This window comes from Astatotilapia calliptera, chromosome 20 (assembly GCF_900246225.1).
Source record: "Astatotilapia calliptera chromosome 20, fAstCal1.2, whole genome shotgun sequence".
NCBI classification, from domain to species: Eukaryota; Metazoa; Chordata; class Actinopteri; order Cichliformes; family Cichlidae; genus Astatotilapia; species Astatotilapia calliptera.
The window spans coordinates 7,022,627-7,048,022 of record NC_039321.1 but is presented as its reverse complement, the minus strand read 5'-3'; the positions used below and the strand labels follow the sequence as shown (position 1 = coordinate 7,048,022).

Genomic DNA, 25,396 nt, shown 5'->3' with positions numbered 1-25,396 from the left:
CACAAAAATCTTCATAGCTTATGGCTTTGAATTGACTTGTTACGCTGGGTAACAAGTTAGATCCAGAGGTTACATTCATCTTCAAGGTAGAATCTGTATATTTGGCTATGTGGCGTTTAAGCGCACACATACTTATGTCCACTCTGAGCTGCACAGTGTTACCCTACTTCCTGCCCCTGAAGGCTTTGTCTGGGTTCTACAACCCATGACCGATAAACTAGCTATGATTATCTCATTATCGTTATAAAGAGCAGCATTACCTCCTCGTAGCTTTGGCTTGTCGTGAATAGTGATTTAAATGTAGATCCAAATCCTACGACATTGAAAACGCAGCCAGGCACCAGGCTCTTCAGATTAACCACCATGGCATCCTACAAAAAAAGACCGAGAGCAGCATTAGTTCCTGACCTGAACAAAGACTGATGTGAAATCTGAAATTCTAAAAGCAAAAAATAAAACACTCCTCTGCTTAATGCGTGGTTAAATGGAAGCATGTGCTCTACACAGCTGTCAGTGCTCCACGGCAGATTTTGCCTGAGAGGAGTGAGAGCCATCATACAGAATCATTTCGTCCATCACCGCCTTTTCTACAGGAGAGGAGCCGTTTCTAGAAGAATACCACTTATCTCAACCTCTGTTCAGGTGGATATCACAAATACCTCATCGACTGCACAATCTCCAATAAAACATTCCTTCAGGTTCAGAAACAGAAATATAATGTTCCAATTTTATAGATGTATTAAAAGCTATTCTGCAGTACTTCTTGGTAAATATTCATTATATCGCAGTCAGGCTCACCTTGGTCTTAAGCCCAGACTGTGTAGTAACACCTTCAATAAAACCCAGGGTATGAGTCACAAATGCACACCTGCCAGCATCACATCGCAGGACACATTCAGTGCACAAGCAGCCAAATAAACATGGTAAAAAATATATCCACCTTGAATGACCCTGAGTTAGCTTTATAGGTAGCCTATTGAAGACCGATTAGACTTCAAATCCTAGCAACTGGAAGATGGGCGGATAGTGAATGATTTGTACGATCAATATCCTTGAATGCATGCCTTCCTACAGCTGATTAAGCACATACAATCTTCACAGATAGCAGAAACACTAAGACCTTGAGCTTAAAAAGCTATTTGACGACATGTGATTGATTAACTTTGCATTTAATCTCTTTGGAAAATGTATATTGATGTGTTTGACATCAACTGTAATACTTTTTAATGAAAAAACTCTTGATGGCATGTGATACGGTGTGTAATTTATATGTAAATCAGCATGCATCTTAATGTTTGCTCGCAGATCACCTTTATAGCAACGCATGGCGCATTGAGATTAAAATACCTTCACACGGTTGATGTTAACCCCGCTCATGCTGCCGCTGCGGTCGATGAGGAAGATGAATTCGCCGTGAACCTTCCTCAAGTCAGAGCAAATGGACTTGAGGTCAGGGCAGAAGTTCAACATAACCACAGGGTTGTGGAGGATATCCTTATGGAGTCTCTTGTGAATTATATCTACCTATAAAGGCAGCAAAACAGAAGCATGAATTAAATGGGGTTCGGTTTGACTGACAATTTTGCTCAGGCTTTAATTAAAGGTTTGAAGAAGCAAGAAAGGTGACAAGTTATCAGGTCAGTAGAAGAATCACATCAATTATTCTATGTATATGTGCTGGAAAAGTCAAAGCAGACTGTGCAGAGCCTTTGGAGTGTTTCCATAGAAACACATTTTTATGGCTAAGTGCTCTCTCCTCCTCCTCCTGTTTGCTGCTGGTCACTTAACAACCTCATCATAGCTGAGACGCGAATGGACACATGCATGACCAGGGGCGCAGCAGTGAAAGTGGAGCTAACGAGCTGAAGCCCAGAGAAGTCTCTCTTTGTTCATTATCAAATAACACTTTGTCTTTTACCTAAATTATGTTGTGCTTTATCTCCAAGCAAAGCTCACAAAAGAAGAATCGCATGTTTCTTTTAACCAGATGTTTACTGTGTAGGTACACTTAGTACTACCAATTAACAGTTATTTAAGATAAGATAAGATAAGATAAGATAAGATAAGATAAGATAAGATAAGATAAGATAAGATAAGATAAGATAAGATAAGATAGAACTTTATTAATCCCTCGGGTGGGTTCCTCTGGGAAATTCGACTTCCAAAAAAAAGCACAGCAACGACCGAAGTAGCCACTCAAAAGACGAGCCTTTTTATCTACTTACTATGGACCCAGATTTTTGCTATTTAACATAAAAATATTATCTGTTTTAGTTTAAACATTTAGTTAGCAGTGCTTTAATTACATATTAGAATGAAGCATCAGTTAGATGCTTCCTAACTGACTGGATGGCAAAAGCTCAACATAGCTGGAGTTGAACTGTTCTTTTTCCAGCAAAGGAATAATTGTACAATATTCATCTTTAATGACTCTAAAAAACAAGAGTTTGATGGACTTATTTGAATTTATTTGGGATTTTCCATAATCCACACAGGGTCAAAAGTGCACACACAGGTTCAAATATATACAAATACTGCCACTAATATGGTTAAATGTCCCTTAGCAGATTCCACCTAGACCAGATGCTTCTGGTAGACATCAACAAGCTTCTGGCAGAATTGGTAGAATTCATTGAAATTGGTTGGTTTCCTAGCAAACACCTGGCATTTAAGTATAGTCCATAATTTTTTAATAGAACCATATTCTTTGGTCTTTGTGAAGGCTATTCTAAAAGTTTAATGTCAGCCTTCTTTATCCATTTCTTATGCGTTTGGGATTGTTGTCCTGTTGGAACGGCTAACTGTGTACAAGTTTTAAGGGCAGGGAAGTAATCATGAGTGACAAAATGTCAGTGTTTTCAGTTTATGTTCTTATGCTATATCTTGAGATAATGTAGAGTTATAGGATTATTATTCGTTTGCTTTGAGTTTATACTAGTTATGTTTCACCTAGGTCTTCTTTGTTAGTCTCGTGTATTTCTTGTCTGTGTTGTCAAGCCTGTGGTGTCATGTCTACGTGTCTCAGTGTTTTCCTGTTTTATTTTGAAGAGTCAGGTGTCTCCATGTTCAGTGTGTTTTGTTTTACTTATGTGTCATTATGATTATTTGTGCCAGCTGTTTCCCCATGTGTTTCCACTCTGACCCCCTCCTGTGTCTATTTAGTCTGTTTTCTTTCAGTATTTGTCAGGTCGTCTGTGTTACCTCCCACCACATCTCGTCAGGTTTCCAGGGTTTTGTTCAGGGCATGTTTATGTTTCTTGGTCTCATAGTCTCTCTCGTCCTCCTGCTCAAAATCATGTTCATAGTTGTTATAGTAATTCCTAGCTTTTCCAGTTTATGTTTTAGCTTATTTCTTGCCACAGTTTGTGTTGCTTTGCTTTTGCATTCATGTAATCAGCTGTAATAAAGACTCGTTCGTCTGCATTTGGGTCCACTATTCACACTGCACACAGTCTGTTCCTGCAGATTGGTCTCACAAAAAGGTTAAAGTTATGGCTAACTAGCGTAACTGAGTAGTATTTAATACCATCTTAGCTTTGGAGTAGTAGCTTTTCAGCATTAAGCTTGGTTTAAGATACTAAATTTAATGTTTTAACATATACATTTAATTATAGTGTGATTTTCAGCAATGCTGATTATCACACAAATTTCTTTAAACAAACTGTATAATATAACAAAAAGAACACAGTAGAGGTTTTCCTTTACCTGTCTGGGTTTTAAGGCACTTACTGTCGTTAGATCAGTTTAAATAAAAAATCTCTGTCATAGTTTACCTGCCAACTTTAATAAAGTTTCATAATACAAAAGGAAGTTTCAGTATTTATGCCACACAGGAGCCAATTCAACCCTATTTTGAAACCGCAGTGCGTAATATCATTGTATTATACAACACTAAATTGCAACAAATAGCCAAATAAATAATATTTTTCACAGGGAAATATTTGTGATATCATGCTCAAAATGAAAGCAGTGTGATATTGTGCTTATCAGTTCAGGTGTGGTGCTCATGCCATGGACACTCACTTTCCTCTCATTGCTGGAGTCCTTCTTGGTGGCCTTGATGAAATCGCTCCGGCTGTGAAGATACTCATCATACTCCTCCTGTGTCATGTCCCCGTTCTCAATGAGCACATGCGGCACATGAGGCTCTAAAGTGGCACAGTTGGTCATGGCAAAGACATTACTATAAATGCCTCAGACAAGATTATGAAGCAGATGGACAATGTCTGAAGCTGAAGGGAAGGAAAGTGCGGAAATCTAAAAATACAGATTTTCACTGTCTTGGCCTTATTACTTTTTTCCTCATTCTTCCCTTTTGTGTCTCGTACTTTCTATCGCCCTATCCTTTCATATTTTATGGCAACAACATTGCCCAACACATCATTTAAAATGTAAACCACCACCATCTAGAGTTATAAGCATAAAATACCACTTACAGAGTAATGCTCCAGGGTATCATTCACAATAAGCAATAAGATGTACTACTGCAGGTATCCTTATTGTCCCTGTATCAAAATCATTATATGCAAATCTACACATGATAAGTGCTACTTTAAGTTTTATTTATATACCACCAATTCAAAACAGCAGTCGTCTCAAAATATTGAAGAAAGCAACACAACAATCACATGATTTCCTATGAACAACTAACAGAGAGACCAGGGTCCAAATACAAACGATAGAAAGAATAAAAGTTCATGACATGGAGTAGTGGCTTATTAATGAAAAGAGGGAAATTATGAGTAGAAAATTACAGGTCACACAGGCTTTTATATCCTTAAGACATGTCTGTAGTTTAACAAATTCATTTGCATCATCTTGTTTTTATAGGTATAGTTGTAACAGAGAAGCTGCAGGGAGTGGAGACAGTGAAGGCAGATGAGTTTAAATCCCTGGAGGGGAACAACCAAAGCAATAGACAGTGCACAATGAAGAAAGAGATAAAGATGAGACTGCAGGCAGGGTGGAGCAGGTGGAGACGAGAGTCAGAAAGATAGAAAGGGAAGAATGAAAGGAAAGATTTGCAAGATGGTAGTGAGTCCTGCTATGATGGTTGGTTTGGAGATGGTTGTACTAACAGAAAGACACGAGGCTAAGCTGAAGGTGGCAGGGTTGCAGATGATGAGATTTTCTCTGGGAGTCACCAGCATGGACAGGATTACAAATTAGTGTATCAGAGGGACAACTGAGGATGAACGGTTTGGAGACAAAGCCTGGTAGTCGAGGATGGTTTGGACATGTGCAGAGGAGGGATAGTGAATACAGTATATGAAACAAAGGATGCTGAATATGAAGCTGCTAGGTAGGCGGGAAAAATGGAAGACCACAATATGATACTGAGAAGCATGCACAAAACCCTGCAGACTCATTGTCTCTGCAGCAAAATGTGATCAATGGTAATGCGCTCCACAAAGATCAAGCACAAGGTCAAGCACAAAGATCTTCAGTATCCTTCACTAGAGCAGTTTCAGCGATGAACTGTAACTCTTTAAATAAACACTTCCTCTGGAAATGATCACATAGCTGGGTCAGACATTGTATATTCTTTCAAAACCTGTAAATCTCCTAATATATGTTCATATACGTAGGAGGTCTTTCCACGGTTAAATTATTCCTTTAAAGTGCTGAAATTCTAACCAATTCTCAGATGGGTTGGTTGGTAATATTTATTTATATTGTGTTCTTTAAACTTGCACCTATATGTGTTTGGTTCCTCTCCCTCTGAACCAGACACATTGTGTTACTGTTAGGATTGAGAGGTGACAGATAAAAAAAAAAAGAAACGATGCTCAGGCATCTGTGCAAATCTTGGGGATTTCAACTGTTATTTTTCTTCTCTGCATAGACTTTGCAGGTCTTGAAAAAGCTTATCTAAAGCATATCTAAAATGCCCAAAATGTTTTTCTAGCTTTCTGCAGACAATGAGAGAAAAGCGCTTTTGTGTTATTAAAGAAAACTTCTGACATTAAAATTCATGAGGAAGTTCAATTAATTAGATATTTTCTTGGTTGAGAGACCCATCCTTTCATCCATCCATTTTATGCTGCTGATAAGCTCAGTTTATTGATAGAAAATAACATTTGGAAATACTTTTTCATTTCTTATGATTTTTGTTAATATGCATTTTTCTCTGGTCATAAATCAGATATTAATTTCCAATACATGAAGTATTAAAATCCTTAAATTTAAAGGTTGAACCTTTCAGAAACTCAGCAATAAGTTGACACAATTAGGCAATTAATCAACCAAGCTGATGATGAAACCCAACTGTTCCTCTTTTCCTGTTGCACCTCAATTTCCTCCATCTCTCTGGTCTGGCTGAGCGTCCATGTTGTGATTGAAACTGCAGCACTCGTATGAGATGAATTAAATTGCCCGACTCTGGCCGCAGGTCTGTTTGTGAACAAAGCCTTCATAAGAGGCCTATTGGATCAGTTTGAGCGGGGCTCGTTCCTCCCTCTGGGAGACAAACGGCCCACACACACACACTGCAGGTTAAGACAACGGTGAGGGAAATACAAGAACCAGAAAACTGACAATACCCACCCACACGGCAGAGTCTGGCTCTACTGGCATGTCATACATTAATAACAGAAGACCTTTTTCCTGAAGAGGCACTCACAAACACAACGTGAGGCAGTGAATCACCTTTTCACTGATCTTATTATGGGCTGCAGTAAAAGTCTCACAGAGCTGAAGTAACTTTTTTTTGGTTTTGTTTTACTTGAGGGTGGAAGAACAAAATTGTGGGGCTGTTTTTAAGTTGAAGACTTACCGCTTGGGTAGATGAGGATTACGACCGGGTAGTCATAAGTGTACTTGTCTGCCAGAGTGATTACAATGCTGGTAGCAGAGCGGGCCAGAGGATCTGCATCAGCTCGGATGGCGTGAGAAGGGCTCTCCACACCTGCGCAGAGCATCATCCACAGCAGATCAAATAACAAGTTGTTAGTCCTCTAAACTGAAGCCACTAAAGAACAGAACATCTTCAGTAGCAAAACATATTAAGTCAGGTAGAGCATGAAAGCAGGCCTGCAGATGTGCTGCAACTGTAGGCAGACTACAGCAGCTTAAATAGAGGGCTATGTAACTTGCCAAATGGATGTGCACAGCGGTACCTGCTGAGCCATCAGCTAATGTTGGCTGAGATTAGCAGATCCGCCAGAACTGTCCAGAGCTTAATTTGGTTGCCTGCCTATAATAATGGTCAATTTGTTCTCTTTTAATACTTACCGTACATAATAAGAGAATGTACTAATTTCAAATCTGTGGATTAAATATGAAGCTTCATTCATGAGACTTAAGTTTAGCCCAGGATAATAAAAAAAGAAAACAAAAAAACACAATGAAACCAGCAAAACCAGCGATATCTAGTTAGTCATAACTAGATATCTCAGAACTTTATGGTGAGACACAAGCTTAGTCAAGCATTAGTGCCCACTTGATATTTTAATATTTGTAGGCTCATTCAAGAGCTTCAGAATTGCTGGTACTAGAACAAAAATCCATGCTAGCTGTGTAGCATTCTGTATAGTCTATGCTAGGCCAAGTCCCCCTCTTTTAGAAGAGTCGGTGAAAATATATAGCAGGATCAAATCTCTGCAAACACGTGTTTTTCACACTTCACTGCAGTAATCATCTTAATGTGCTGCTTCTTACTGCAGACAGATGCACTTTCAAGAAATTCTCATGAGAGAAATTTGACGGACCTGCGAGGAGATAGGGAGCTCGTATCTCAAGCTGGAAATTAAACTCATAGTCCATGGAGTTGATGGCCTCCTCCTCCAGCAATAAAGCCAACCAAAGCTGAGGTGTGTTGGGAGTTTGGTCATGAGGACTTGAAGCAGAGGTCTGTCTGTCCCGCCTAAAAGTGGGAAAATTATAGATATGTTAAAACCATATAGAAGTATGAGAACTGGAGTTTAAAGAGCCTAAAGTGCCAGATGCCATTTAGAAATATACCATCTTAAGCCAACCAGACAGTGATTTCTGCTGTTCTTCAACTTTCTTACGTTCTGGAGAAGTTTGGGGACAGTCCCTGTTCCTCGTTGATGGACCTCTGCACCCGGGGCGTACACACAGGTGGAGATGAGACTCTGATGCCCCCACTTGGCAGAGTGGAAAGCTCAGAGGAGGTACTGACCAAAATGTGGACCGTCTCCATGGGAGGGATGATCCCAAGGTTAACTACTAACACGGTCCTCTCAAAATCCTCATCCATCACTATGTGTCCTGTTAGAAGGGGAAACAGCAGATTTTTAAACTATAACCACAGTAACTACGATCCTGCATGTATAAAATATTAAACAAAACTGTTCAACCGTTTTCTTACAACAAATTACTTTCTTGAATTATCCCTTTTTTCTTTCTAAAACAATTAGTCCTACTGATTGATTGATGTATAAAATCTCACTTACGTCTCTTGACTCCAATGTACACCTTTCCTAAGCACAGGACTTTAAGCACAATCCTAATGCTGGGCATTGAAAAATCTTTAGGGTTACTTCAAAATTGAATGTCAGTCACTTTCAGTATCTCTGTTTTGTTTTGTTTTTTCAAGTAATGACGCAGTTTGCTTCACTTGATTATCAATGGAGAAAAAAGGGAGAGCAGAAATCTTTTCTGTTATCTAAGCAAAGAATGATCAAGCTTGAAGCAGCCGGGTGGAGCATAAACTGACTTCCCATGCTTAGTACAAAGCTGGATGCTACATCCACTGTTACATGGTAAATTTTGCGTCCCCTCATACATGCTAATGCACCTGAAGCCCATTTGTTGACTGCAGGAAGCTCCCCCCAGAGCAAAAGCAAATATTGTACCATGCATATTTCACAGGGCCTGACAGGTTAAGTACTACCCCTTGTGGTGACATGACTGATATATTTTGATCTTATTTTGTTTTTTGGAGGTCTAATGACTTGAATCCAATAACTACTCTGCTTTGGTCTCCACCAGCTCCCGAGGGAAATATCTGGCTTTTAGCTGCTCTGGCATCATCTGGTAGGGATTACCAAAGAGGAAATGTGGGGTTTCTGAAAGATAACAAAACACACCCTATAACTGCAGCTGTGAAACCAATTCAAAGATATAAACGAGCCTAAACCACTCCACAAAGCTGGCAGGGAGTTGCAGACTGGAGTAATGCTTCTCAGTGGTTTCCTCAACTTGAACACCTTTAACTTTCACTCATCTCATTTGATCTTTTGCTAATATAACAGTATTGATTAGAGCTGCTTGGTCTTACCGCTGCCACTCTGGAGAGCTCCATTAGAAGTGCCGCAGCAATCCAGATAACAGTCGTCGATTTTTGCCTTGTCTTTGATCTGAAGTGTTATAATCTGACTAGATATCATAGCCTCGAAGCCTACAACAATAGAATTTTCCTCCAGTGGATAAATGAAGATCCCTAAAAGACAGTAAGAGAGAGACACAAAACAAAAATAAGAAAGAGCTTTATCCAGACACACCAACCAAGCATTTCCTATTCAGTCGATAATAATGAATTTTACAAGTGCCTAAAAGAGCATGCGGTTAATCTAAATTGGCCGAAAGTGGTGAGCCATCAAATTACTGAAATGACAAATGAGTCTCGCTCACCTTCAATTGCATGATCCTCAATATTTTCATAGGTCATAGAAGCTGTCAGAGCCAAAGTGTAACCCCTGACACAGGAACTGATGTCAGACACACTGAGTGGCAGAGCGCCCCGGTTCTCCTTGTTAATGAGTCCAGGCATTGTGGTGGTTTTAGGATGCTGGTGGGAAAAGAAAACGTTCATCAGTCATAAAACATTTGCAAATGGGGAGAATTAGGTATGTAAGTATGTACATATATCTATGTGCAATGTAGTAATAAAATAGATGGACATTGAAGCTTAGCATTTTCAAATCTCCCCTTTGGTCATTTGAAGCTAGAAAATCCTAGCAAGGTATGGATGTGACTGACTCATACAGGAGCATCAAGATCTGCTTGATACTCCTGTACTGATGATGATGGACAGTTTATACCAGCAAGCCATCTGGCTACTGAGCTGCTGAAAATCTAAATACCTTGCACTTGTACTGAAATTGCTGGACCCTTACCCACTGCCTCTCTGTATGTATATGTATATGTACATAGACATGTATCCACTTAACTATATTAACTATTTCATTACTGCTAATGATATTCCAGTGGTATGTGAATATAACAGAAAAATTTGAAACTTAAAATCTGAACTATTGGTATTAAGGTTGAAATTTAAAAAAAAAAAATAGAATTATTAATGTCATGATGGAATTTCCCACATTGACATGTAGCTAGCCTCTCTCAAACTAGTGAGCTCAATAATGGCTACCGAATTGAGGAACTTGGCATCTGTTTGCTACAACAGTAACAAGTCAATTAAGTCAATTAGCTGCTAGCTGCCACTAGCAAATGCATATACCGCTAGTTAGCATGTGCAGCCTTGTTAAATAATTCAAAAAGTTCTTACATCTATAGCTCAATTTGGTTGTAGCTGCCAAGATTTGACCAATATGAAGCTAGAACATATATTTCTGTATTATCTCTCAAATTTGAACGCTTTGGTGTTCTCTCTATTCTTATCTTTGTTCTAATCTTATATTTTATTGCTTGCTTTCCCAGCAGTAACACTAAAACATATCACAGATTCTTACTAAAAACTAGATCTGAAAGGGGCTACCTAGATGTCAGTTCAGCACAGCACATTTTTTACATGATCGGAGCTTCTCTTTTTTCTTTTTTTTTTGATAGGATGCAAAAACACAACGCCTAAGGTAAATTGGCACAGGTGTTTAGGACATTTCAGGAAAAGGTCAGCAGCAGAACACAATTAAAGCACCATCATTTTTTGCAACACAACAGTGATATGCTGTAGCTCGAGAAGACAGGGAACTGCATTGTGTGCTATGAGACATGAAAAAAGAAATTTCACGTGCTTTAAATATACTCGCAAAGGAAAACAGCACTGCTAATTATTTAGGTAAGTATTCAATAAAATTGTGTTTCTTTTGGGCTGTGCTTCATCGTTAATGGTGTCTCCTCCACCAGAAATCTTGGTTATGTGCTGTGAAGGGTCTGCATCTGCTGCATGACCAGAGCTTAGCACAGGCTTGATGGGAAGCATTGTGACGAAAGCAATATCCATAGAGACAGCTCTGCTTGCTTGCCTGCAGACTGACCAGTAACATCTCCAAGTGTGCATTCATTTGTGATAGAGGGGCTGATTGCACTTTTTGGTCACACAAACCATAAAATCGTATAAAAATTAAGTAAATTCAAACTTCAGGCACAACATCCACACTCTCTGACTACATTGGACGCCCGTGAGAATCACAAAACAGATTTGATTAGTATTTGAAATTGTCCAACTAGGTTTTAAGGTGCCACATGGTTGTTTATTGCGAAGAAAAGGTCAGAGATGCATTTGTGTTCGTCTGTCTCAACACTGCCATCATGTGCTCAGTAAACCACTGACTGAGAAGGAATACACACACACACACACACAAACACACAAACACACACACACACACACACACACATATAGATAGATAGATAGATAGATAGATAGATAGATAGATAGATAGATAGATAGATAGATAGATAGATAGATAGATAGATAGATAGATAGATATTTTTATACATACATATATGTCACTCTATAGATTAGAAAGTGAAAAATCAAGACTGCAAAAGATTCATTTTCTGTTACTGAAATGTCAATCTAAGAAACACTACAAGGAGAAATCACATCAACGTATATTTATAAAATCACAAGTTACTTGGAAATAAAGCATTACTGTCATGGAATAGGTTCTTATTCTTCAAAAGTCAATCTAAAAAGCTTCACTTCAGTGCGCCTAGTGAGCATCTGTCTCTTTAGGGTCCTCACTTTATAGTAATTAGTGTTAAAAAGTGGCAGTCCCAGGATGCTTCTCTCCTGATTGACTCAGTCACATGAATCTTCCAGCCACGCTCTGGGGTTTGCCATCAACTCTGAACATTTTCTATCAGCAATGCAAGCGTCCTCTGAACTCATTAGTGTCGAATCAGAGAGCGGATGCTGTGGAAAACCACCTGTTGAAACGCAGTCTGTTTACACTGAGACGCAGCACTGGCAGTTTTAATCATCATCACACTGGCTGACCTTTTTTCTTCATTTAAAACAAATGACAGGCTTGTTTGAGATGTGGGCCATCAGAGAGACACTCTGCAGCATGAAAACATATCTGATATGCAGATCCCCTTTTTTTTGATCTCTCATTATCTTACCTTTCATTTGCGTTAACTTGGCATGCAGTAAGCTCCCTCTCGCTCTCTCTTTTTCTCTCTATCAGAAGTCCACTTGTCGTGAAAGATATCCTCCTCCTCCACCTCTCTCAGATGCCCCTTTTTTGTTCTCTCTCTGTGGCGTAGAGGAAATAGGAGTGTGGCCACAGGTGATGGAAACTACACATGCAGCGGCCACAAGAAAGAAAGGGTAGCTGCTGCAGCGGCTCAATCAGCAACATGTGGTTGCAAAAACTGTTTCATTTATTCTCTCCTCCTCCTCCTCTTCTTGACTGTGTGGACGCTGGAGTTTCAGAGAGAGACAGACAGAAAGAGAGAGAGGGACTGAGACACAGGGTCCAAACATCCCCCTTCCCATCCCCATTCAAAGCACCACCCACTCATTCAAGCCCTCGATGACAGTGTGTTAGGTATCCTCTTTAATAACATGAGATCAGTGCCTGACATGTACTGTAACACCAGGAGCAGAGAGGTGGGAAATACAGCGTTACAGGTCTCCCTCGTATCACCTAGAATCTCTCCTGTGGTGCGATTGGAAAGCCCTTAATGTTTTTAACCCAGTGTGGGCGTTTGGCTGTCTCTCTGTTTTGCGATCACTCTGTTACATCCATCTGTTTTCTGCTTGAGGTTACCATGACAATTAATATGTCATTATAAAATCATTTTACTATAGTTGCAAACATGTAGATCGTTGTCTGTGTGCGTGTGTGCGTGTGGGTTGGCTGAAACTCAACATCCGCCTCCAAATTGAATTAACCTGCAGCCAATAAAGCTCCCTCCTCCTCCCCCCTTCCCTCGTGCTTTCCTTTCTATCTGTTTCTCGACCTCTCTTTCTCTATTTCTCACATCCACATGGCATGAATGGTAAAGGAAAACCCCACGTCAATCCAAAAGCTTTTCTTTTGCAAAAATAAAAACTGCTTCTGTCATCTTTCAACTTGATTAATCCTTCAGTTAATCGTTTGATCTATAAGATGTCAGAAAATCCCAAATGTTGGTTGCTTATTTTGGCCACTTTCTAAAGACACAAGATACCAAAAAAATAGGCAAATCCTCACACTTGAGAAGCTGATAAAACCATCTCTAGTTTTGCACTGAAAAATTATTTAAATGACTGACTCATGAATTAGAGGAATCGTCCATCTCACACATGTAACTGGGTCATAAATTACATATTGTTATAATTACACAAAATGTGTTCTAAACCCCAAACTGTTCCTGGTATACTTGACTTTTAGGACCTCCAAACCTGTAATTATCTTCATTATCAGTTAGAGCCCCTCCTCATCCTTTTCTTCTTCCTCTTTGGTGCAACCCTATAAATTTGGGGTACCACTTTGGCCTCTCCCCTTTTCTACAGTTCCCCTGTGGGAGAGGTTGGTGTCATTTCTTGTCCAACATTAATTACATGTATCCACCCTGATGTTTCTGATTCCATTCATCCACTGGGGCTGAATGGAAGTCCCTGGGAGCCTATCCCAGCTGCCATAGGACAAGTGATGGGGTACACCCTGTACAGGTTGCCAGTCTGTAGTAGGGCTCATGAAAAATCAATTTATCAAAAACATAAGTAATTTGTAAACCAAAGTGCATATAATTGGTAACTGCAGACTTGCTTTACGGTCGTTTCGGTGTGAAAAAAACCCTTTAATATAAACATGTAAATTTAAGTGTCTTGAAGTGCCCTTAATAGCCTATACGGATTAAATTAACATTAATTTAACAAGGATCTTTAGAAAATATGGATCTTTAGAAAATATTTAAATTAAATTTAAATATGTAGTGCGTTGCCATCTATTTGTAAACTTTAACACGAACCTTAGCTTGAAAATAATGAATGTTACTTTACATTAAAATAGTCGCATTTAGTAAACTAGCACTAAAACATTACGTATGTAAACACACGTTTACGTTATAAAGTGCTGTATTTTTGCATTTAGCAGTTTAAGTGATAAAATTTAAAATACCTGTCGATGCGCAGTAATTGGTTGCATCTTCTATGAAGGGTGTGTCAGTAAGTTCATTGTGGTGCATTCACGTATCACTCAGAAAGTGCGTAAACGTATCGTGGCTTGTATTTAAGCGTTAAAAGTTCAAAACAAACAAACGAAATGTTTCTCCAAACTTGTGGAAAAAATTACTTTCTTGTATCACACAAAAAGAAAGATGAAAATGGCGCAGTTACTAGAAATATTTATCACATTATAAACTATCTGTGGATGGGACTTGATTAAAAGCTCTCTCACACATTTTACCTAAAGAAACGTCAAAGAATTGGCTTCAAAACGAAAAGCTGCAAAAGCACCACTACTCAGCTTGTTTTTGCTTTGATTAGTTGCGTCTGTGGGCTGAAGTTTTAATATAGTCAATATTTCCAACGCTTGTGAATGCGACACGCGTGGTCCAGCAGCAGGTTGCGGTTGGTTCAGGTCGGGACAGCGGCGCGCTCACGCACATCGCTCATGCTGACATCAAACTTTTGCACAAAAAGAAAAAAGGTTGCTCGTCTCGGAAAAAAAACTACACAAAAACTGCCTGAAAATGTCCCAAAACTCTTGGGCAGCTGCAGTGGATGTTCAGGAGGCTACATCCTCACAGGTAACTTTTAAAGGTTACCCAACAACTTCCAAACTGTTGGGTCAAAACGCGTGCTAACTAGCTAGCTTAACGCTGACTTCGCTGTCACTGCTGCGTTATTTGCGCCAAAAAAATTTCAAACATATTTTGTTTTTTTCACCAGCTTGACTTTTCCAAAAAAGTCAGTGGAGTTCGTGGTCCACGCAACGTGATAGGAGACATAAACGGTAACTTAACTATTCGTTTTTCCTCCTTAAAATCACATCTAACTAAATTAACTGCTAACTTATGATTGTGCTGTCATGGTGGTTGCTGGTATTGCCACCTGTGTAGGGAATATCATGCCCGTGAAGGCCGGAAATGGAGGATGGAGAGAGGAGCGAGTCAACCTGGCCGAGCAGTCTCTGCTGAACAAACTAATCCGCCGCTCACTGGTGAGGAACAGAAACCAGGTGGAGGTCCTGCAGGCGGACCCCAACTCTCCACTGTACTCGGTGAAGACCTTTGAGGAGCTGAGACTGTGAGTCTGCAAGGAAAACTTCCATCATGCTCGTTTGCTTTGTGTGTTACTTTTATAAAATTACCTTATTTTGTATTTTTAATAGGAAGCCTGAGTTGCTGAAGGGGGTGTACAATATGGGCTTTAACAGACCATCAAGGATCCAGGAAAACGCTTTGCCTATGATGTTGGCACAGCCGTAAGTCTGTTTATAAAAAAAAAAACTACGTTTCAAATTTGTATTTGTTGATTTACATGAAGTTCAAAGATACAAGGGAATTCCATTTAATTTTAGTGTTTGTTTGTTTTGTCCAGTTTGTTGAGCTTGGTGAGGCTCTGGTGGAGATTCTTGTTAATTATATGAGGCCGTGAGTGATAATGAGTAAGCTGCCTTCTCAAAGTGTTGTTTTATTGTATTTGCTATTCTGAACCTCTTAGATCTTGCCTTTGACAAGTATCCGAACATCAAAACAATAAAAACTAAACTGAAATGGCAAATTCAGTTGAAAACAAAATGAAAATGGGACTAATGCTGTTTTAACCCTGCCTCATATTGGTAACCTGTCCAGGGTGTACCCTGCCTCTCGCCCAGTGGTAGCTTGAATAGGCTCCAGCCCTGCCATGACCCTGATAAGTGGAAGAAAATGAATGGAAAAGGAAAATGACTACTAGTTAGAAAATGCAACACTATAATAAGTCAGATTTTTAGTCATCTGTTTTAGTAGCGAAGGGAGAAATCTGTTTGATTTATTGACTGAAAACAGTTAAGTTGTTTGAGGGGAGAATCCCAAGTATCTGCCTGTTTTAAATTCGTAAATGTTACAGTAGCGTGCTCTTTTATAATTTATAGTAGTTTTTTTTTCTCAGTAAATTATCAGGTTGATAATAATGGCACTTTAATGGACATCTCTTTGCTGTCATCTAGAGCTGGGCGATATGAGATTTTTTCATATCACGATATGTTTTTTTCATTTCAGGCGATAACGATATCTATCACGATATAAGCCAAATAACTATATTTGTAAGATTTAAATGTGCCGTTGCTCACAAGTAAAATGTGAAATAATCAGCAGCTTGTTTTTATTTAAATATTTATTTCCCATAATAAGTTCAACAGGGTAGATGTACTTAAGGAACATGAGACTTTTTCAGATAAATAAAGGCAAATATTGCAAACTACACAAAAGGCAGCCGCTAAAGCGTTTAAGTTTCAAAATAGAACAAACGAAACAGACTAAATTGTCAATTCCACTTAGAAACAAAATATTAATTCTAAAAATAAATCTTAGTTTGTTTTACAGAAGAACAGACAAAACTGACTAACCTTTGTCAATATCAAATAAACTGAGAACTAAAAGGAAATTCTCAATCTCTCCTTGTTGTATAGCTTAGCTTTTCAAACAGTTTTAACAGTTACTTTAGTCTGACAAAAGCCGAATGACGAATTAGCGCTTCCAGTCAGAGACTGAGGCTACGTCCACACGTACACGGGTATTTTTGAAAACGGAGATTTTCCGTTTTCGTTTTAAAAAATAATCCCGTCCACACATAAAGGCAGAAATGAAGGAAAACGCTGCTATGAACATGCCAAAGCAGCAGGTGGCGCTAGATTCCTAACCGTGCAGAAATGTTGGCCAATCAGAAGTCTAGAAGCCTCGGTGGGAAAAAGTAAACAAAGCTGGGGCATAGAAGCAGAACAGAGTCGTATGTGTGGACGGACAGTAACTGTGTGTATATGTAAGCATTTAAACACTGCAGAGAGTAGAATTAACAGTAACAGTATTGTAGAAATTCATTGCACCGAAACAATAACGTGGCGCACAGTGTGACTTGCTTTCGGCACATTTACAGTGCACGCTACTCTGTTTTTGTCAGACTTGAAATAGCCGAAATACCTTCACACTACGGAACTTCTATGGCTCTTCCGTTCGACAATCTCTCCGGCATTGGAACCATCATCTGTTTTCTCTTCGGTCACGCTCGGTTGATTTTTCTAGTCGGCACACTCATTTCCTCCATTACGCGCTGGCTCCATTACCCGCTGGCTGTTTCCCAAAGGCTTGGCACTTGTGCTGTACGTAACAAGTCACGCGACGTGACGCTGCGGCTGTGATTGGTTCGGCTCTGCGCTGCTTAATTTGGATTGGCTGACCTTTTTTTTTTTTTTTTTTTTTTTTAGAGGACAAGAGCGGCGAGGTCTATCGCGATAGCTTAATTTCTCTATCGAGTAAAAGTTATATCGCGATACATATCGTTATCGTTCTATCGCCCAGCTCTACTGTCATCTCAACAAATGGTGTTAAGGGCGTACAGTCATAATTTCCAGTGGCCAGAAAAAACGTGCACTGTGGTTTTTCAAGTGGTTTACATTATTGTGTATTTTGCATTATTGACCACTTTTAGGGCTGAGAAACGGTTCCTGTGGGGTCCTGTGTTAAATGTATTTTTCTCTCACTTTTCTAATCATATGAAATAAATAAATTACTACATTACAGCAATTAATAACTTAAAAATAACACACTTCATCAGGGGAAAAATGGGGCATAGTGATTTAAAAAAAAAAAAAAAAACATTACCTATTTTTAATACTGATAATTGCTCACTTAGAAAATTACACCACCAAAAGACATGCTGGGTAATGCTAGTTGGCTAGCTGCCCATTGTGCTGGCACAGCTGTGAGTTCATATTCACTAATTTTGAATTTGTGCCAAAACAATTAACTTGATAAATATTCTAAGAGATTTATTTAACAGCAATTTTAAGTTATTTCAGAAAAATGTTAACCATTTGCCTTTTTTCATCTTAAAGATGTGTGTGGATGTCACACTTGTGTTCATTTATAATGGTGCCTTGTGCCAAAAAGTTACACTATTTTATTAATATTTTAATATTTAATTACTCTTTAACAGATCCTTGCATATAGGAACCTTAAATTAACAAATGCTGTACAGACAGTCTAGCAAAATGCATACATACAGTTGGCCATGAAAAAAACAAAGTACATAACTGTTGCCACAATTAATGGAAGACAACTGTTTAAAATGTTTCTTAAAAACAAGAGCAGATGGAGTAAATAACAGGCTGGATCTACTTCTGCTGCCTTTGGGAGACTAAACCTAAGCCCTGATTGAAACATCTGGAACTCAACATGTAAGAGAAGCTGAGGTTCCAAAACGATGATCTGTGCCTTTGAGAAGCTCATACAGATGCAAAAAGTCATTAAGGGCACAGCTTGACAATTCACCCCCCAAGTTTGCTTCTATTTTTAAGACTTCCAAACCAGCAAATCATGGAAAATTAAATGACCGAGTCGAGAAAAAAGAATAAAATACTTGTTTAGTGTCATGGCTGCATAAAAGCTTCACAATTATCTATAAAAGAACAACCATTAATTTTCTTTTTTGCATATAGTGTACAATGGCCCAAAATTTATACCTGCTACCATAATGGTATGTGACATACTTTTCTGCCCTTATTAGTCTTTTATATTGTTTTTACTTTATTTATATATAAAGGTGGTTGTTGGTTCTGATGTTAGGATGGTGTTGCAGGATGGGCTCAAAAAAAATTGGGTTAAAATCTTGTGTGTGGCGTTAAATAATGGTATCGAATAATTTCCTGGGTATTGGTATTGACTTTGAATTCTAGTATTGTGACAGCACTGCTTTTTTGCCTCTGATAAATGCTGTTAGCCGATTTTGACGAATTCAGCGCTGTTGGACTGGGACACTTTGCGAATAATCTCCCATAAGATGTGGAAATGTAATACAACTGTTTATCAGAAGGAAATGGTAAATTATAGGACACTCAAGCCCAACATTAGCAGGCATTATTTTGTAAGCCTATAACAGCTTGTTGTTGTTTAGTCAGCTTGTTGTCAGCTGTTACGCGATGAAAGGGTCACAAGTCTAATCTGCTGACAACAAATAATTGAAACAATGGTGGGAATAAATAAACATGTTTATGCACATTTTTTTGTGTGTTGGAACCCTGGCTTCAGCAGGTGAGGCTTGAGGACATGGGGTATGTTTTGGTTTTTTTGGTTTTTACTTAATAAAACTTTAGTTTGTGATTTTTTTTTTTCTTTCTTTTTTTTTTTTTTAAATGGACTTTTGTCCTGTTGTAATGATTAAAAAAAAAAAAATCTAAGCAGTCAAAATTTTAAAAACCCTTTCAAATCTTCAGCACATCGGGTTTTTCTGTGATTTATTCATTTCTTCATGTCTACTTTTTTCTGCTTTCAGACCTCAGAATCTGATTGCACAGTCGCAGTCTGGCACAGGTAAAACTGCTGCATTTTCTCTGGCCATGCTCAGCCATGTAAACCCTGACAATAAGTGGACTCAGGTAAGCAGAACATCCTCAGAGTATCACAGCATTTTCAATCTCTTGAGACAGCTGGTATCCTTTTATCAGACCCTGAAATGTATTCACTAGGTCAAAAAAAATTTCTTTTAGTGCCTTTGCATCGCACCGACGTACGAGCTCGCATTGCAGACTGGTCAAGTCATTGAGCAAATGGGGAAATTTTGTCCAGATGTGAAGCTGGCATATGCCATTCGGGGAAATAGAAGTAAGAATGTGATAGTGTTTGTACTCTCTTCTGAAGAAAAGATTTCTAGTCACCAGTCTGTGTTCACTGCGTGACTCTCTGCATTGTGTTCAGTGGAGCGAGGAGCCAAGTTGCAACAGCAGATTGTCATTGGTACACCGGGCACAGTCCACGACTGGTGCACCAAGTACAAGCTCATTGACCCCAAAAAGATCACTATGTTTGTGCTGGATGAGGCTGATGTGATGATCGCCACCCAGGGCCACCGGGACCAGAGCATTCGAATCCACAGGTGCACTCCTTTCGGTCTTTATGTTCATATTTTTATTTCCAGAGTTTTACAATAACAAACACTGGCTGGTAAATATGGCATGCAGTACAGTTCACCTGAAGCAGGTTTTTAATTGCTTAGTATTTGGTGCCATAATCTATAATGTCATAGTTCATTTTATCAGTCATAGTAGGTTCAGCTTAACCAACAAAAGCACATCAGGTAGGTAGATTAGCCTGCTTCTGGCTTATTGTGGCCAGTAACTTTATTTCCACCAAAGTGGCACGAATCTTCACTAAAAATTTATTCAGTTGCCAGTTTTAAAAATAAAAGATATACCTCTGAACTACAGAACCTGTTGTTGGTGTTGAAAACACAGTAAGAAGACAGCACTGGTTGATGCCACAGTGCAGGCGTTCCACTCACATTTGTACTTAAATATACATGCACGTGGATTTTACTTGTGGGAGAGAGATGTGGGAAAAAGGATTCGGCTTAGGCAACTTGTGCTTTTCTCAACAAAGTTTCATAACACAGCGGGAATGAAGATGATCCTGTTGTATTTGAAGCTTCTCCTCTTAAACACACATGGCAGTCTGCAAAGAGCCAGCATTATTACCAAGATAATAGTGAAGGTGGACGAGAAGAAATATTGTTCTAGTCTACAGCATCAGTGCTTGTTCCTAAAATCGCAATGAGAACATCTGTAAATAAGTATTGTTTATTGAACCACCTGTGTGAGTAGAGGAGTCTTTTCACCTCCTCCCATACACCTTTGATTTCCTTCTTGCGGCGACAAAGCTAATAAAGAACAAATTAGAATAAAAACGCAGTCTTTAAATCTGATGTCACAAAATGCTTTGCAAGAGCTGACAGCAGTTTTCCCTCTGTGTCTGTGTGATAACCTGAAGCATGCAGGGATGAGTTTAAAAGGGGTCATGGAGAGGACTTCACATCATTTAAAACTCATTAAAGAGCGAGCAGAGACGATGTAAGCTGGCAGCCAAGTTAACATGATATCCGCTATATTTATATCTGCATACAATCCTGTCGTTTTAACTTTTTCTTAAACAGCATTTTTTGCTTGAGTGTCAGTGAAAAGATCGCTTCATATTTAAACTTGTTGAGCAGGTGGCCCATCAAAGTGGAGATTGATAATAATATATACATGCATGCATACATATATAAAGTATGATTCACAGCAAAAAGGGCAAGCTAACATTTTTAGATGTGAGCCAAGCAACATGAAGACTTTGTTCTCACAGGAAGGAACTCTTAAAGACCAGCATACAAAAAATAATTTCTTTTAATCGTGTTATGTTATGGAAGCACAAATGTAAAATTTTCCACCACAGTCCTCTTTTGATTCTAATTGTAGTCACAGTGAACCCTTCTGTTCGACTCTGGAAATCCCCTTTGTCACTGGCCTCAGATTTGCTGCATGTGTTTTTGTGAGTGCGAGAGGAGAGGCTGCAGCTCCACCATGAACTACAACTTTGTCATTTTTATTAATTTATTTTTTACTGCTGGCATCATCAGCCTTTTCTTTGTTGATTAATATATTTTATTCACACATGCCATCTCTGTATTACATTTAATAGTTTGCACAGTTTTGAACCCTGCAGTACCAGCTTCAACGTGCTGCTCTGCTTTCCACTAAGATCAGTCTGGTTTATCTCAGGAACCTTATGTTTCTTTTAATGTAAAAATGTACTACAGGGAACACTTGTTAATCAGTTATATCAAAAGCCACATTAACATTCCTCCGTCTCAATATACCAATGTACACACAACAATAAACTGAAAAGAGAGGTCTAATGACTTAACATTCTTTGTTGTTTGTTTAAACAAGTGTTTTTTGTCACACTTTGTCTCCACACTTATGCAGACAGCTGCCGATGAACTGTCAGATGCTCTTTTTCTCTGCAACATTTGAGGACTCTGTGTGGAGGTTTGCAGAGCAAATTGTTTCTGAACCTAATATAATCCGGCTAAAGCGTGAGGAGGAGACTCTGGATACAATCAAACAGTTCTATGTGAACTGCAAAGAGAAGGAGGACAAGTTCACGGCACTCTGCAATCTATACGGGGCCCTTACCATTGCACAGGCCATGATCTTTTGCAAGGTAAGTCAGGTGTTTTCAAAGCTGCTTAACAAAAACTATGATTTAATGGTTTTAATTTGGCACTGAAAGCACTGTAACTCGTGAGAAGGAGAGAGCTCACAAAAAGAAGGGTTTTATGTCAGTAAGTTAGTATCCTAAATTTTAATCTACGGATAAAGTGTAGCTGAAGACACCAGTACTAGTAGTAGAGTAATAGTGCATGATGAGCCCCGAGTTTATTTGGCTGCAAGACACGGTGTTTTTGTTGACAGAGGAAATATCCTTTTTTTCAGGCTGTGGTTGCTTGTAGCTCTAGGTAGGAAGCTGGAGCTTAGAAAAAGCAGACTCGTGTGACCTTTTCACTTAATAAATGATCAGTTTTAACTCACCTGGCTGAAGGAGCGATGAGCTATTAAAGCTAAGGGGTAAAAAGCAAAAAAGCCAACAGTGATCCCGGGATTCAGTCAACCTATCCCCAGGGCCAGCCAAACCTGGCACCAGGCAGGGTGTAGAAAAATGGGATGTAGAGGACCCACCTGTGCCTCTCCCTGCTTGTCCGTATTAAAAATGACCTGTTGAGTGGTGCAAATGTTGGTATATGTCAGTGAATGAGATGTAGAAAGTAAGTATGACTGTGTGAAAACTAGAGTGCTATTAAAATTGAGGGGAGAAATGTGACACAAGCACAACACTTTTGGTCAGCACTGTTCATCAACACCCCCCCCACACACACACACACACACACACACACACACACACACACACACCACCACCCCACCCACCCAAAAAACCCCAAACCCTTAGTGGCTAAATTGTAAGTATGAGTGGTTATAACTTCTTTTCTTACCCTCTTTCTTTAGACCCGAAAGATGGCTGCCTGGCTGACAGAAAGTCTGACCAAAGAGGGCCATCAGGTGGCATTGCTAAGTGGTGAAATGACAGTGGAGCAGCGAGCTGCTGTCATTGAACGCTTCAGGAGCGGCAAAGAGAAAGTGCTTGTGACCACGAATGTGTGCTCAAGAGGTAAGAAGGCTATTAAGTGAGAGTTGATTGCCAATGATTGATACCAATGGTGGTAAGTGTGCACCCATTAATGTAGAGCTAGAGGTGGACACGTCTATTTTAAAGTGAGGCAGATTCGGTTTATTAAAATGTTTATTATTTAATCCATCAGTGGGGAAATTGTCTAAAACCTTTTTTTTTTTTTTTTTTTTTTATCAGTGAGCCAGTGTAGATCACTTTAACCACTGTTGATCCCTGAAGTCCATGTCCATCAGCACTAGGGCTGTGCGATATGACCAAAATCTCATATCCCGATATAAGACATCTATCGTCCCGATAACGATATAAATCACAAAGATTTAACATTTTCTGTGAATCTCGGGCAGCTTGACTTGCGGAAAGTGTTTCCAGCTGGGCGTCGTGTACCTGGAGTCGAGTGTTTTAAAAAAAACAGATTTATTAAAGGATGCATTTTTAGACATAAGTTGCACCGGCCGCTGTTTTCTTTGAGTATTTATTACATAGCGTGCTGCGGAGAAAAGCCTGTTCTAATGTTTGAGTCTAAGGTTTATTTTTTAGCACCTGACGGCTCTTTTTTGCTTCTCATCCATAAATACTCTGCATACTCTTTCACATGATTCAGGGTTTTTTTTTTTTTTTTAAGTCTCAACAGGATCTTGAGCTTTATTGTGAAAGGTTTATGTGGAAAATAAACAAGCGGACAAGCGAAGGTTTTACCATCGTTGTTGCTAACGACAGTGCATAAAAACAGGCGCTTGTCCGTTCGTAGTGTGGTTATATAAAATATAAGCGAAAGAGAGAACTTTAAGAAATTAATATAGTCACTACAATGACCATCAAAATGATGAAAAAATATTGCCGTAAACAGTTTATTTTGCGACACCACAAAACAAACAATAGCGTAAAATGAAACAATAGGCTTTTTTATATCGTCATCCAATATATATCGTTATATCGAACAGCCCTATCCAGCACTTACTATTTTGCTTACATGGATTGCAGGTATTGATGTGGAACAGGTGTCTTTGGTGGTGAACTTCGAACTCCCAGTTGATCTGGACGGGAATGCTGACAATGATACATACCTTCACCGCATTGGCCGTACCGGCCGTTTTGGCCGACGTGGATTTGCTGTTAATATGGTGGACAGCGAGCACAGCATGGACATTATAAAACAGATTGAGATGCATTTCGGTATGTTCCATTTTTTTTACTCGAGCTTGATACAATTGAGAGAATCCAGATCCTAATGACGCATCCTCTTTTTTTCCTTTCACCTACAGACAGGAAAATCATCAAACTTGACACCTCCAATCTGGAGGAAATGGAGAACCTGATAAGCTGAAGTTGCAACAACCAGACATGTTGCCTAAAATGTTAATGACCCCCCTTCCCCCAAGGATTTATTGTTTGCACTTTTATTGTTTACAGATGCATGCGTGTGTTAACTGTGCCAAACAAAGTTTGCACTTTGATTTTGTTTGCCTTTGTTCACTGACGTCACCTTAAAGCATACAGGAGTGTTGGATTGCAGTGTTCTTTCATTTATTTGTGCAGTGAAATATTAATGTAGTTAGTATAGATGTTTGCATGACTTGAGTTTGATCAATTATCCTTGAGTGGCTTAAAGCATTTTAAAAGTTTAAAATGCCTGTCTTACTGTAGCGGGAGTCATAATTTCATGTGAGGATGTTGCTGAGGTTTTTTTTTTTTTTTTTTTTGTGGATTTAAAAAAAAAAAATCTTGTTAAAGCCTGCTGAGAAGATGACTTAAAGTTTAAAAAATAAGTTAATAAAAAGAGAGACAGAGGGAGAGACCTGATAGCTTTTTCCCCCTTTAACTTTACTGTGTGATTGTTTCAATAAATTTTCCAGAGTTGGCACAAATGGTATTATGAGTTTGTTGAAACACATTTGAGCATAATTTTATTTAAAATTTAAAACTGTATTTTCAGTTAAGCAGACTAATTGACTCACTTTGGTGTTGACTACCATTTCTGTGAAGTCAAACACACAAGCAATTTAAATGGATTCAAAAGTTCTCTGGTGAAAAACTCCCAAGTTCCTTGGCGTGGTTC

At 39.0% G+C, this 25,396-nt stretch overlaps 2 protein-coding genes across 2 annotated transcripts in view; one reads left to right on the top strand and one right to left on the bottom strand.

The window, feature by feature from the left end:
• vwa5b1 (von Willebrand factor A domain containing 5B1) overlaps positions 1 to 14,584 on the bottom strand; it is a 39,750-nt gene extending 25,166 nt beyond the window's left edge. Inside the window, exons 1-10 of the mRNA XM_026153569.1 lie at positions 14,259 to 14,584; positions 12,274 to 12,574; positions 9,598 to 9,754; positions 9,245 to 9,406; positions 8,013 to 8,232; positions 7,710 to 7,864; positions 6,776 to 6,907; positions 4,024 to 4,148; positions 1,348 to 1,524; positions 261 to 371 (exon numbers count right to left, since the gene is read on the bottom strand). Coding sequence (XP_026009354.1) covers positions 261 to 371; positions 1,348 to 1,524; positions 4,024 to 4,148; positions 6,776 to 6,907; positions 7,710 to 7,864; positions 8,013 to 8,232; positions 9,245 to 9,406; positions 9,598 to 9,736 — 1,221 coding nt within the window. The 5' untranslated portion in view covers positions 9,737 to 9,754; positions 12,274 to 12,574; positions 14,259 to 14,584. The remainder of the gene's footprint in view (positions 1 to 260; positions 372 to 1,347; positions 1,525 to 4,023; positions 4,149 to 6,775; positions 6,908 to 7,709; positions 7,865 to 8,012; positions 8,233 to 9,244; positions 9,407 to 9,597; positions 9,755 to 12,273; positions 12,575 to 14,258) is intronic.
• Positions 14,585 to 14,696: 112 nt separating this feature from the next.
• Positions 14,697 to 24,847, top strand: ddx19a (DEAD-box helicase 19a). The gene is made up of 11 exons (XM_026153570.1): positions 14,697 to 14,889; positions 15,032 to 15,095; positions 15,202 to 15,388; positions 15,474 to 15,566; positions 19,613 to 19,715; positions 19,827 to 19,941; positions 20,035 to 20,212; positions 22,080 to 22,317; positions 23,157 to 23,319; positions 24,322 to 24,513; positions 24,603 to 24,847. Exons 1-11 carry the CDS (start codon positions 14,833 to 14,835, stop codon positions 24,662 to 24,664), a joined length of 1,452 nt encoding a protein of 483 aa, XP_026009355.1. The 5' UTR covers positions 14,697 to 14,832; the 3' UTR covers positions 24,665 to 24,847.
• Positions 24,848 to 25,396: the final 549 nt, after the last annotated feature.